Genomic DNA, 15,008 nt, shown 5'->3' with positions numbered 1-15,008 from the left:
AACTCAGGCTTGACGTTTCAAATTTCGGAACCCAACGTGGCTGTCTACTGCGTCTGAGGGGAAAACACGGCCAGAACACCAGGTTGGCTATCCACGCCACAATGATAAAAAATTACGTTCGTGTTAGCCCCACTAGTAGCGTCGATCCATCAGTAGCGACAGCGTATACGCACATACGATTAGCGGATCCAAACTTTTATACGTCTACACCGATTCGCTTAGTATTGGGAGCCGACGTATACCCAGACATCGTACTGCCGGGTATGCTCCCAAACACGTTTAGTCCCTTTATCGCGCAAAGCACCATTTTTGGATGGATGCTCTCAGGAGTATGTCGCTCTTAAATTCCATTTCTGATTTTTTTAAACATGAATTTTTAACTGAATTTCGAAATTTTTTGTCAATAAATGTGCTCTGAAATATGCAACCATACCTTTTTATTAGTATTTTTTCATTTTATTCTTTCATTAGCTAGGAAACTAAGACGTGGACCACCGGAACTTGGAGGCATCCTTCCACTGGAAACAATAATCTTTTTTTTCAAATGAATTGTTATTTTACATATATTTAGACTGGTTTTTTCTACTTCTTAGTACTTAGTCCGGCGTGGTGGCTGAAGCGCTCGACCGATGTTTCTGATAGCAAGGGGCCGGCATGTTTAGGTCTACATGCAAAACCAAATGATTTAAAGGTCGAACCACCCTAATGTAAAAGTGCATTGACTTGAGCCGAGCACACAAACATACTCAGGCATATATAATATATGATAATTTAATATAATTTCGTTAAGTTTCCCCTCCGAGCAGTTGGCTGCCGGCGGGTAAACTTAACTTTGTCAAAGCGGGACTTTTTCACTTTATTCGAGCTATCAAGGAGACCGGCCGACTTCAGCCATCACCCAGCGATACATATTCAAAGGTAATCATATTGTACACCCACTGAGTTATTCGATAATAAACCCAATTGAAATCATAGCTATTATCTACTAATACACTTGGTTGTGTTTCATTTCATTTTCTTTTTTTCAATTAACATTGGTGCTACTGCGGGAGTTGCGACCCACTGGTTCACCGATCGTTCACCGTGATTACTGTAGTGAGTTTGAGGATAAATAAAGAACGCGACTGCTTCTTTTAAATTCATACAATTATTCTGTAATCACGTTATTAAGCGATTACAAATTAGAGGAATTTCAAAATTTTAAGTTGGGAAGCGGCAGTCTGGCTGTTAACAAGTCTAAGTTAGAAGTGATAGGTGGCCTATTACATACCTACTAGGCAATCTGTCCAAAGAAGATAATTCACAATAGTTCATTTAAAATTTTGTAGTATAAGAGTTACAATAATTCAATAAACATAAAGGGGGTACCAGAACTGCCGTGCTTCGTCAATTACACTACTTCAAAAAAATACAACTTTAAACCTAAGCCACGTTGAGGTCCATGTCCTCGACATGCCGGCGGGCCTGCGGAGTGGGGAGCAGCAACAACTCCTGGAGCTTCTCCCACGTTGCCAACGCCTTGGTCATTAACCTTTTCATCAGTTTCGTGCGATCGATTCTGCTTTTTCGTATACCTCTTTGCTGAGGTTTATATTTAACTTTACCTCGCTTGCGCCTCGGTAGCGGCAAAAAGGTCCGGTGGAGCAGGGTGTGATGTGCCAGTCCACAATGACGACAACTGCCTCGAGAGTAGCACGAACTCGTGGCATGAGAGGTAGGCAAGCAGTTTCGGCAATAGTGGTGTACGCACGTTAATTCCAACAGGTCGTTTGGCGACATATCCAAGAAGGCTCTGCAGACCTGCAAAGAGTGCTTGTGACCAGGGTTTGGAAATATTCACTCACCTTCGTACGCGAACGCGAACATGAACGTATCAAATATTCTCTATTGATTCTCCTTCGCGAACGAAAAGCATAAAACAAGTCCAGATCGTTCGCGTTCGCTAATGTTAGGTAGATCAAATAGCGTGCGTTCATATATGTAGCTATAAGTAGCACCGATGCCTTCGCGAACGTTCACTGCTGTCGTTCTCGTTCATAAGTGAATGTAAATGCTGCGGCAAATATTCGCGGAAAGTTGGTGTGGCTAGAGATACTATTCTATGCGAAAGCAATTTTGTTAATTGCATAAGATTTGCATCGTTCATTCGACTTTCAAATATGAGGTGTCAAATGAAAGAGTTTGGACTCTAGACGTGCAGTAAGGATATATTTTTTAAATAGGGTTGCCACGTGCGTTTAAAATTATAATATTTACACAGTTCTCCCGATTTTCAAAAATGAGGTGCCAAATGAAAGGGCTTGGCCTCTGGATGTGCAGTGAGGATATGTTTTTTTTAATAGGGTTGCCACCTGAGTTTAAAATTATGATACCGTTTGCAATTTGCGAAACCTACATGGTTCCTATAAGAAAGCTCGTCAATACATTAATAATACAATTGAAATACCACTATTTGTTTTTAAACTTTAAGTTTATTTTAAAGAAATTCCTTTGTTTTCGAACACTAGAAAATAATAACTAGATACAGTCCCCTACAAAATGATAAATAAAATCCACACAAATCCAAACTTCAAACTTAATACAAAAATTACAAAAAGCTACACATTTTTCATCCAATCCCAAGGTTTTTAATTATAATTTGTAGAAAAATTTCTGGTATGCAGTTTTATAGGTTATTAAATTTTAATAAATAACGCGCATCGCTAAAAATCCCGTTGATTTTTTATAATTTTTTTAGCTGGCAGTTTTATGTTAGAAGGAAATATGTTATACCGTGTTAATAAAATTTAGCAAGCTATAAGACTGCGTACCAGAAATTTTTCTACAAATTATAATTAAAAACCTTGGGATTGTGATGAAAAATTTTTGGCTTTTTTCATTTTTGTATAAGGTCGAAATTTGTATTCGTGTGTTTTTTGTTAGACAATGTCCTTTAGAAAAATAATGAACATTAAACAAACATACGCAAAATAGTTAAAACTCGTTTGTCGCGGGCTGTAGCTACACCTATGTACATACGTTTATGAATTATATATGTAAACATTGTATATGCATATTAAAGAATTAAATAAAACGAATGAACAGAAGACAAAATGAGAAAAATCATAAATTAAGTATTTGTATTATACTATACGGATGCCATCCGCACCGATCAATCCTTCACACTTGTTATTATGACAGTGCGGATCGGAGTAGATCTGTGCGGATGGCGTCCGGAAGGAAAAGGCATGTACATATCGTCGCTCTTATGCCAGAAAAGTGAAAGTGTAAAAATGAAAATTTTGGGAAATCAAGTTTGAAAGTTTGTTTTTACTAGACTTAACTCAACATATACGCGTTTGAAATTGTAAAATATATGCTTTTCGTGTACGCATGGTATTCTGGGTTTTGGTATAACTTAGAACATCGAAAAGTCAACCCAATAGCTCAAAACTGATAAATTTGCACATTCATGCTTCTGGCATGAGGGTGACAATATATAAAATATATTTGTGATGACTCTTTAAACTGTTATAACAAAAACATTTGCATAGTTATTGGACGGCTTCTTTGGTTTTTTTGCCGTTTTCCTTAATGTAAACATCGTTACACAAAGTTAGCATTATTTGTAAAGCGCAATTAGGCAATTTGGTACATATTATGCTTGTCGAATGTACGTTAATGCTATCGACTATCATATATCGACACCTGAGTGGAAGATCGACCTACACTCGCTCCACTATATCTGCGTTCACCCTTATTTTTTTTTAGATATTCACAATGTTTTGCAAGCTATATTTTTTTTGTTATTTTTGTACCAAAATATGGTTCATGCTATAATAATAATAATAATAGATTGGCGCTTACACATATGTTAGTGTTTGGCCGAGCTTCTCCTCCGACTTGTGGCGTGCGCCTTGAAGTTGTCACACAAAGCGGAGGGACCTACAGTTTTACGCCCCCCTCCGAAATCATCTGCGACCCTGTTCACAACCTGGACGAAGGAGGTCAGGCTACCGCTGGGAATTCACGTCGATGGCACACCAATTCCGACGGTGAATAACCCCAAAATACTCGGAGTAACATTCGGCAGCCTGCTCTCCTTCTCTGCGCACGCAACCGCTATTGTCAATAAAGTACAGAGCCGCAACAAGGTCCTCAAGTCGCTAGCCGGCAGTACTTGGGGCAAAGACAAAGAAACGTTGCTGGCAACATACAAGGCAATAGGCCGGCCGGTTTTAAACTACGCAGCGCCAGTGTGGTCGCCGGGGACTAGTAGGACGCAGTGGACGAAGCTACAGACTGTACAGAGACGCAAATGCTCCCCGTAAAGGAGCACAACATAATGCTCTGCAAGCAGTTCCTCATCGGGAGCCACAGAAGTGGCCACCCAAACAGACAGCTGCTTGCAGAGGAGCCCTCGCCTACGCACGGCAGGAGGCATCTATATGAAGTGACGGACGAAGTCCAGAGGTTCATCAAGCAACCTCTACCTCTGGCCCCGTCAGCTTACCGACTGGCCCTGAACGGCATTCACAGGGACTCAGTCTCGAGTTATGTAGACTCTAGACCTGTGAATGCCGTTCTAGGCATACCGCCCCCGGACATAGACGAGACGGAGCTTCATCTGCCTCGGGAGACACGAACGACAATAGCCCAACATCGCTCTGGCTACTGCAGCAGGTTAAACTCCTACCTGAGTAGACTGAACGAGGATGTGCCAAACGAGTGTCCAGCATGCGGAGAGGCCCCACATGACTCGAAACATCTCTTCGCATGCCCGGAAAACCCGACAACCCTAACGGCCTTGTCCCTGTGGACCAACCCTACAGAAGCTGCACGCTTTCTAGGGCTGCCGTTAGTGGAACTTGACGACAACGACTGAGATACCAACCGTCCTGGGCGGGGTTGTTGTAGCCGCTACAACAACAACAACAACAACAGTTTTACGCCGACTCCGAACGGCGATTGTATTTTTTTTTTATGAGAAGCTGTTTTTTATGGTAGAAATACACTCGGAGGTTTGCCATTGCCAGCCGAGGGTCGACCGCTGTTAAGATAAAACCTTTTTCTATGTTTTTTTTGCGATGTTGCTTTGACCAGGGCTTGAACCCAGGTGCTGATGAGTGAAAGCGCGCACTGCTTACCACTACACCACAGCGGCCGCCTATGCTATAAACAAAACCATATAAATCAAAGTTTTAAACTGTATACAATATTAAGGAAAATTGAATGAATTTCCATCAAAATTTTAAACTTTTTACTCAGATCTTTTACGGAAATTTCTGGTATGTATTTTTTTAGCCCATTAAATTTTAGTATAACAATATACAAATTTGAAGTGGCTGAGAAGTCGCGTTGATTTTTAATAATTTTTTTGCTGTCGGCTCTTGGCTCGACTTCTCAGCCACTTCAGAGTATTTTTATACTAAAATTCAATGGGCTAAAAAACTACATACCAGAAATTTTCGTAAAAGATCTGAGTAAAAAGTTTAAAATTTTGATGGAAATTCATTCAATTTTCCTTAATATTGTATACAGTTTGAAACCTTGATTTATATGGTTTTGTTTATAGCATGAACCATATTCCGGTACAAAAATAACAAAAAAATTATAGCTTGCAAAACATTGTGAATATTAAAAAAAAACAAGGGAGAACGCAGATATAGTGGAGCCAGCGTATCTCGGCAGCCAGTTCGAAAACGCCCTATCTCAGAAAACTTTTCAAGAACGCCCTATTTCAGAATTTTATTGAAAAACACAGAATTTTATTGAAGAACGCCCTATCTGAGAATTCGGCTCAAAAACGTTCTATCTTAGCTGCCGTTTCAAAAACGTCATATCTCAGCACATTTTCAATATATTTTCAGCTGAGATAGGGCGTCTCTTCAATCAAATTCTGTGTTTTTCAATAAAGTTCTGAGGTAGGGCGTTCTTGCAAAGTTTTCTGAGATAGGGCGTTTTCGAACTGGCTGCTGAGAAAGGTCGATCTTCTACTCAGATATCGATATGCTCTCGTAAGCGACATTGGTGTATGTTAAATTGGTGGAGTGCTGGTAAAAGAAGTCAAACTATCATGTTTGAATCGATTTGATAAGCAACAACTAGCAAATTCGACAGTGTAATGTTAATGTTGAATAATTTCAAACTTAAATAACTTGACGAGGTGGAAGATAAACTTACGTTTCACTTCTTATTAAAAAAAGTACGTAGTTATGGGACACCCTGTATATGTTTGTGAAAAAATTGAATTGGATGCGACATAATATAGTCTTTCAACTGGTCCCTTAAAGTAAAAGCACTTCGTGTTGCGTTATTGCAAGTCATGCGACCGTGGTTCCGCAACGGCATGGAAACTTCCTTCCGCCAGAGCCCGTTAATAACTTTTTCACCATTATATTGATCTACAAAATCCGGTGAACAATAACTTCCGTCGTAGAATTTCACTAAGTTGTCCTGTATCACTGTTGCTTTCACGACTTTTTCTGCAGTTTTAGGATGCATAAACAAGGGAAAAAGCAAAACTCTCCAGCGAGCACACAAAATGCCAAACGCGTTTTCTATGACTCTTCGCGCTCATGAAAGCTGATTATTAAAGATTTCGCGATCAGGTGGCACATGGGTTCCTAAATCAAAAAACATTTTAAACACAGGTAGATAAGATTTAGTTCGCTAATATATGTATGAATGGGTGAAATTCTAAATATAAAAATTAAAAGCACCAGTCCCTTTTATTTCTAAATCTCCGTAGATTGTGTTGCCAAATGTGCGCAACCACGGTTAGATGATAGTTTTCAACTAGGTTGCCCAGGTTACACCTTTTCTTTAAATGGGGTTCGGAAATAAGACTGCTGCCTTGCATTTTTATATTTAGGATTTCACCCTATGTATAAGCGGAGAAGTACAAACCCGGGTATGGCCGCATTATGCAATTTTTAAGAGGAAATGCTGCGTCTCCTTCCACAAAGTACGGGAATTTGATACAAGTCCCAGGGAGATAATCATCCTCTGGCAAATCTAGGTTGCCACTTAGCAGCCGTTGCCCAAAGCCAAAGTGCCATAGTACTCCGCCGTCACTTTGGGAACCATATGCCCCGATGTCAACAGTTGTAAATGTATAGTTGGCGTCGCAAGTAGCCAGAAGAACAATGGAGTAGCTTCCTTTATAATTATAAAATAATGATCCGGAATTCGGGGGGCATGATATCGTTATATGCTTTCCATCAACCGCCCCGATGCAATTCGGAAAGTTCCACATGGTGTTAAATCCGAAGCAAAGCGTTTCCACTCATGTTTCTATGGAACCGACAGGGTATATACCACCCAGCTCCTGCCAAATTGCTTCACAGACCTCGCTGATAATGGTTACTACAGTGGAGCGCCCCATTTTAAAAGCTGTAGCAAGTGTTTGCTTGCTGTCTCCATGTGCTAGATAACTGTATATGTAATCGTAATGTTAAAATTTGGATGTACTCATAGGTATGTAGATATTTTATGAAATTGGTGTAAACCATCATAACTCACGTAAGCGTTAAGAAAAGACGGCATTTTGATGAAATCGGTGGCCTGTTTGATATTTTAGTAAGCCGTTCCTTTAAAAATTCATGCAATAAATCGAAAACATTGGGAGTCAAGCGGACACGCTTTTTAAATTGCTCCGGATCGTTTTGATACATTTTTTGGAAGCTGGAAGCAAAGAGGCCCGTAGTGTCACGGTCTTGGTAAAGCCTCCTCACCCAAAACCCTCGTCTTGAACTTCTTTTTAGACACTCTAAGGCTTCATGCATCAACAGCACTATTAATAAACATCGAAAATTTCATCAAAAAACATTTTGAATGTATTTTATTTCACAAAACTAAATTGACACCACAATTTCAACAATTAAATAAACAATGCGCAAGTGTTGTCAAAGCGTCTATTGTGACATATCTCTCGCGCTCTTCTCTTTGCTGACAAAGTTCGAAATGTCACGCGAAGCTACAAAGTTCTATCTGACATCGCCTTTAGGATTTATTTTTTGAACAGAGTTTCCGCCTGTCTACAAAATAATAATATTTTCACCGTTCTCCCGATTTTCAAATATGAGGTGTCAAATGAAAGGGCTTGGACTCTAGACGTGCAGTAAGGATATATTTTTTAAATAGGGTTGCCACGTGCGTTTAAAATTATAATATTTACACCGTTCTCCCGATTTTCAAAAATGAGGTGCCAAATGAAAGGGCTGGGCCTCTGGATGTGCAGTGAGGATACGTTTTTTAATAGGATTGCCACCTGCGTTTAAAATTATGATACCGTTATCCCGATTTTCAAAAATGAGGTGTCAAATGAAAGGGCTTGGCCTCTAGATGTGCAGTAAGGATATATTTTTTTGAAAGGGTTGCCGCCTGCATTTAAAATTATGATATTTACACCGTTCTCACGGTTCTCAAAAATGAGGTGTCAAATGAAAGGGCTTGGCCTCTAGATGTGCAGTAAGGATATATTTTTTTGAAAGGGTTGCCGCCTGCATTTAAAATTATGATATTTACACCGTTCTCACGGTTCTCAAAAATGAGGTGTCAAATGAAAGGGCTTGGCCTCTAGATGTGCAGTAAGGATATATTTTTTTGAAAGGGTTGCCGCCTGCATTTAAAATTATGATATTTACACCGTTCTCACGGTTCTCAAAAATGAGGTGTCAAATGAAAGGGCTTGGCCTCTAGATGTGCAGTAAGGATATATTTTTTTGAAAGGGTTGCCGCCTGCATTTAAAATTATGATATTTACACCGTTCTCACGGTTCTCAAAAATGAGGTGTCAAATGAAAGGGCTTGGCCTCTAGATGTGCAGTAAGGATATATTTTTTTGAAAGGGTTGCCGCCTGCATTTAAAATTATGATATTTACACCGTTCTCACGGTTCTCAAAAATGAGGTGTCAAATGAAAGGGCTTGGCCTCTAGATGTGCAGTAAGGATATATTTTTTTTTAGTAGAGTTGCCATCTGCGTTTAAAATTATGATATTTACACCGTTCTCCCGGTTCTCAAAAATGAGGTGTCAAATAAAAGGGCTTGGCCTCTAGATGTGCAGTAAGGATATATTTTTTTAATAGGTTTGCCACCTGCGTTTAAAATTATGATATTTACACCATTCTCCCGATTTTCAAAAATGAGGTGTCAAATAAAAGGGCTTGGCCTCAAGATGTGTGATAAGGCATTATATTTTTGTATAGGATTGCCACCTTTTTAAAAATTATAAAATCTGCACGATTCGTTTGATTAAAAAAATAAGGTCTCAAATGAAAGGGCTGGGCCTGAAGACGTATAATAAGGATTTATTTTTTGAACAGAGTTGCCGCCTGCCTACAAAATTATAATATTGATACCCTTCGCATGATTTTCAAAAATGAGGTTTTAAATGAAAGTGCCTGGCATTTAGAACTGCACCAAACTTTTATTTTTGAATTGGGTTGCCTTCTGTCAAAAAGTTGTAATGATTACACCGTTTGCCCGGTTTTAAAAAACGCAGGGTCATATAAAGAGGCTTTGCCTACAGGTGTGCAAGAGGGTTTATATTTTTTGTAAATGCTGTTTTCGTCAACTAGTTAGGGCACTGCTATGCAGATGGTTGTTCTTACCAAAGCATGTTAAAATTGCGTTTTCTTATGCATGCATGTGTATGTATGTAGTTACTTTGGTTGCAGATGGTTGTTTTTACCAAGGCATGCTAAAATTGCGTTTCCCAGTAGAAATCGGTTGTATGCATTCATGAAGAATGCTTGCTATATGAGTGAATTAGCGGGAACAATTCATGCGTAGTCATGAATTTTCACGAATAAATTCAAATTCTAGCGAATTGCAAGCGAATGTACGTTGTCGTTGTTTTAAGTACATTTCTTGATAAATTTGAAGTGGAATTTTTGTAATATTTTCAGTCTTGTACAAAAATTTTTGTGAACGGACGTGTTCTGCGATACTATTTTCAGTACAAACGGGCTTTTACAAGATATGCATTTGCATATGTAAATGCTACTTTTTTGTATGTCCCCGTATATTAAAATGTATCAGAAAAGTAGCATTTACAAATGGGGATACATATCTTGTAAGAATGCTTTAATACTGTTCCATTAATGCATTTTTGTATGTTTGAAACATTAATACAGCCATATGCATACAGCAGTAGTACAAGTGTATGGTTAGGTTGCAAACAGAGTGGAAACGAAGCCGAAGACGAAGATGAAGACGAAGCCAAAGACGAATTGCTTGCGTTGCGGGCAAGCTGGCGAGTATACATAGTGCAAGATGAATGATATGATTATTTGTTTCTAAATAAAACCCTTTTTTTTAGATAAAATCAAAAGAAAATAAAGAAAAAACAGCAATTCATGAAACAATTTTTATAGGACAACTTTTGGAAGACGGACAGACATTTTTCGAATATACAAGAATGCCAATTAATAAGTTTGATTACATTTTGCCAAAAATTTAGCCAATTTCTTGAAAAACGAGTTTTTTCACAATTGCAAACAGTTAAATAAATTGTAAACAATTCATCACAGCAAGCGATTCGGCTTTGAAAACAGTACCGCACTGTTTCAAGCTGACCGCTTGCGCAACGTCTTCATCTTCGTCTTCGTCTTTGCTTGCACTGTAATCACTTTCATATGTTTACTACTGCACTGTTTTTCGTCTTCGACTTCGTCTTCATCTTCGTCTTCGGCTTCGCTTCGACTCTGTTTGCAACCTTAGAGTACGAATACGCTCTGAGAAACCACGCGTGTTAAATGGAAATGAAGGTTCATTTATACTGGCATGTATACACAGCAGCAAGCTCATGCCACCACCAGCCACGGTGCAGCGAACAAAGGTGGCGCCGTCAGTGGTACCGCTACTTTGGTTTTGCCGATTTTGACAGTTGTGGTAACTTGTAAATAAACCTTTGTTTCAAATCAGCGAAAGGGAAATTTGAATTAGAAGTAAAAAATCAGTTTAAATTGTGTTAATTTGCATTTTGTGAGTGATTTTTGAGTTCAAGACTGCGTAAAAACTAATAAAATGAAGTGCTGTGCGTTAAGTTTCGACAGCTATCAAGATGCAAGATGCGTAGATGCAAGTGTAGCGCAGTTTTCTGCAGCAGCTTTAATTGCAAAGCAATGGAGTGCACTAAAACGTTTGCTAAAGCAAAAATTAAAACACGTTTTTCGCTGTAAGGTGAACTGTTTTTGCAGTTTCAACTCGTTCTTCTTTTCGCTCTATTCTTTGTTTACTTGTGGTACACAAATGTCAACACCCAGGACGGCGCAATCTTGTATTCTATCATTCTTGACCAACAGCGATGTCGTAAGCATAAAATTTCTACTGGGTTGCTTATACATCCATATGTATGTATGTATATACTTTGGTGCGTTTATTCATACTAGTGTTCGCCCAGCGGTTGAAATCCAACCGATAAAATTAAGGATAGTTTATGTAAGTTGAATGAGCTAAAATAACATTAGTTGGAATGGGTTAAGTGGAGGGGAGTTTAGCTTAGTACTTGGCATAACATAACATAACCATAACATAAGAATAAATAACATAACATATGAAGCATAACACACCACAATATAACATCGCACACTCTTCAGTTGTATTTCCTTTTTATCCCTTTTTTCACCTCTATCTAAATCTTATTTATTTTGGTTCATTTTATGCCAAATGATGTTGCCTTTGATGCCACATCAAGTGATATCATGTCATGTGGTGAAATTGGGTGTGGTGNTCTTCTCCATACTCAACTTTACCTTCTTCCTTGTTTGAGTCTAATCTATTCATGTACATACATACATACATTTTATTCCTGAACTGCTGCTTAGCACGTTTCTTTAATTCGCTATCAATATTAAAGCATACATTTAGGGGGCATTTCCGCCCCAACCATGTACATGTGTGCATTGGTATTGGTGTGACTTTTGAATTGATTTTTTCGCTCTATTTTAAACTGATTTAAAATTTTAAAAATTGCCTGCACATCAGCATCAAAATACCTTTCTAATGATATATAACTGTTTATACCTTAGAAGTATAGTTTAGCCGTAAAAGGGGTGTAAAGGAAACATGATTGCCTATTTATATATATGATCTACCTACATATGTACAATATTTATACATATGTACATTTTACAACTATAGGTGTATTCTTTTGCAACCGAGCTACAAAAGAACGCTCGCTTAAATTACGAAATACACGCAAGAAATAACACAAACTCGGCTATTTATCCGAATTCAGCCAGCAGCCGGATTCCAGCTTTCGCTATCGCTAAAACTCCATCGCCAAAAAATACTAAATGGATTTTAGCAATTTTGGGAGATTTTTGCGATTCGCGCTTAAAAAAGCATCTCTAAAAAGTTTCATTTTTGGATCATTTTTTTTGGTGGGTTTTAGCGATGAACAAAATGAACCCGGATAAAGTGAGTGAACAGTTTTTGACAGCTCATCAGCTAAAATGGCGATTCCAGCGTCTTTTCCATTGCTACAAATCTCCATTGTTGGCTTAAAATTCTGCGAATTTGGCGACTAGAAAAGGTTGGTGCTAAAAAAATAACGCGACAAAAAAGGTAATCCTTATATTGTTTTTTGTTAAAAATACTCTTTTATATTAAAGAAATTGTTTAATTAATAGCAAAATATGGAAAACCGCAATAGCAAAAGAGTGACGAAGGATAAAAAATATATGCTCGTTCAATATTTGGAGGATCATAGAGAGTTTGCTCACGACAGGTATGCAAAACATTTTCCCGTAAATGATTTTGTTTAAATTTTTTCTTTTTTAAGATTCGTCAATGGCACCGGGAGCAAAAGTTTAGCTGAGCAGTGGAACCACCTCGCCGAAAAATTAAATGCTTGCGGAGGATCCATAAAAGATGGTGAAGGATGGAAGAGAGCGTGGGTAAATATGAGGTAAATATGTTTTGAAAATGTATGTATATAAGTAGCACTAAGATTCTTAAAATTGTTTTCGATCAATGATAGGAGCAAGGCCAAACAAAAATCCCAAGATTTGAGAAATGCTATGGAGCGAAGCGGGGTAAATTCATCAATTACCGAAAAACATCTCAGTAACCTCGACGAGCGCATCATTGGCGTGATGACCACAGTGGCAGAGGTCGGTCAAAGAGAAGTTATNTATTTCTATCCATAGACTCGAATTCGATCAAAATGTTTTTGTAGTTTGAACATACTTACATATGTATATATCTATAATTTATATAATAATTTTTATTTACAGAGAAGTTCCGGCGCAGTAACTAGCGTGGAATTATTTGACGCCCCTGTGGACCAGTTTGAGATAGAGGTATGTACATACGCATTAAGATTGTCTCCGTTTTTTATTTAACTTTTTATTACAGTTTCTTGAAGGAGGCGATGAGGAACCGCAAATGGCACCGGATATGGTTCCTCAGGATCCACTTCCACCACAACGTCGGGCTCCCAAACGCAAAAATTACTCTTTAGAAGAGAGCAACGCCAAAATGATACAATTAGAAGAACGCAGAGTCGTCTTGGCGGAAAGAAAAATTGCGACTCTGGAGAAAAGAAACTCTATGGAAGAGAGAAAGGCCGACGTATTGTCCACATAGTTGCCAACTTGCTGCTTTAAGCACTAGATTTGGTGCTTTTTGAAAATTCAAACGCCAAAAAAAAAATTATTTAGTGCTTAGTGCCTTTTTTAGTGCTTTTTTCTGAACTAAAATTACTTCGAGATAGTTAAAACCTGAAATAATTTGTAATTTTTAAGGCTGTGGCAGCACTGAATTTACAAGAACCTACAAATTTAAATGGAGAAAAATACAACCATGATTGATAAAAAGCTGAAGTTGCAAACCCACCTTCTTAAATTCTATTCGCGTTGAAAATGCTAGTACGCAAGTAAGTTAAGTATTTCTTTTTTTCTTTTCTAATTATTTGTACAAATGTTTTTTTTTTTTACCACCTGAGTAAAACACATCCTTTCTTGGTGCTGAATCCAAATCTGGCCTCACAATTGCTCTAGCAATAAAATTTTGAGATATCCTAACCTCAAAGTGCCATAAACACGGTTTTTAGCGATATTTGAGGTTATATAATGAAAACATCAAATTATTTGCTCATTTATAATTAGGGCATCATTTTCGTTTGATGCGATTCGATTTTTCTTTCTCGAGATATACCAGTTTTTATGTGCAGTATTTCGGTATTATGTTATGAAAAAGCATCCCTTGATTAAAAAAAAATTGGTGCTTTTAGTGTGGTAAAACGCTTTTTTTCCAAGTTTTTGGGGCTTTTTGAAAATCAAAAGATGACAACACTGATTGTCCAATATCTTAAATAAATTGGATTTACTTCTACAAAGGTGATTGGTCTCGGAGTGATCGTAGAAATATAGATATTTGAGCTTTACGGTATGTTGCCAATGAATTATGAACGGTACTCAGACGTTTATATTTTGACGTTTAACTGATTTTGTGAACTTAAAAATTTCTTTTATAAAAATATTGTAAATTCAATAACATATACCACATCTATCGTTGCTTTAAACTTTGTGCGAAAGTCGCGAGAAATCAACAAATTACGAAAAGCTGTGATCAAAGTTTAAAAGCTTTTATCAGAATTTTTAGAAAATGTTTACGTACGCAGATATATAGCCTTCAATTTTAGTTCCATAAAATGCAAGTTTGAAGTCGGTCGAAATCCGCGTTTGATTTTTCGAAAATATCTTTGGTTTAAGGTGTAATGCATTTTCTTCAACATAAAAAAATGCCGACATACTTTACGTGGAAGAAAATGCAGAACACCTTCAACCAAAAAAAATTTCAAAAAATTAACCGCGAATTTTTACCGACTTCAAACTTGCACTTTATGGTACTAAAATTTAAGGCTATATAAATGCGTAGTAAAAACATTTTTTAAAAATTCTGATAAGTTTTAAATTTTGATGAGTTTTTCGTAATTAGCCGATTTTTCGCGAATTCTCCACAAAGTTTGAAGCTACGATATATGTGGTCTATGTTATTGAATTTATTATATTTAT

The 15,008-nt window shown here is 37.7% G+C and overlaps 1 protein-coding gene across 1 annotated transcript; it reads left to right on the top strand.

Moving 5' to 3' along the window:
* Positions 1 to 12,131: 12,131 nt before the first annotated feature.
* On the top strand, positions 12,132 to 13,139 carry LOC108364072 (uncharacterized). Its single transcript, XM_017617634.1, has 4 exons — positions 12,132 to 12,555; positions 12,621 to 12,718; positions 12,773 to 12,898; positions 12,971 to 13,139. The coding sequence occupies exons 2-4, from the start codon at positions 12,627 to 12,629 to the stop codon at positions 13,137 to 13,139; spliced, it is 387 nt and encodes a 128-aa protein (XP_017473123.1). The 5' UTR covers positions 12,132 to 12,555; positions 12,621 to 12,626.
* Positions 13,140 to 15,008: the final 1,869 nt, after the last annotated feature.

This window comes from Rhagoletis zephyria, unplaced genomic scaffold, assembly GCF_001687245.7.
Source record: "Rhagoletis zephyria isolate East Lansing unplaced genomic scaffold, Rhagoletis_zephyria_1.1 Rzeph_scaffold_01456, whole genome shotgun sequence".
NCBI classification, from domain to species: Eukaryota; Metazoa; Arthropoda; class Insecta; order Diptera; family Tephritidae; genus Rhagoletis; species Rhagoletis zephyria.
Note: the sequence above shows the minus strand (reverse complement) of the source record. Positions and strands in the feature narration are given on the sequence as shown.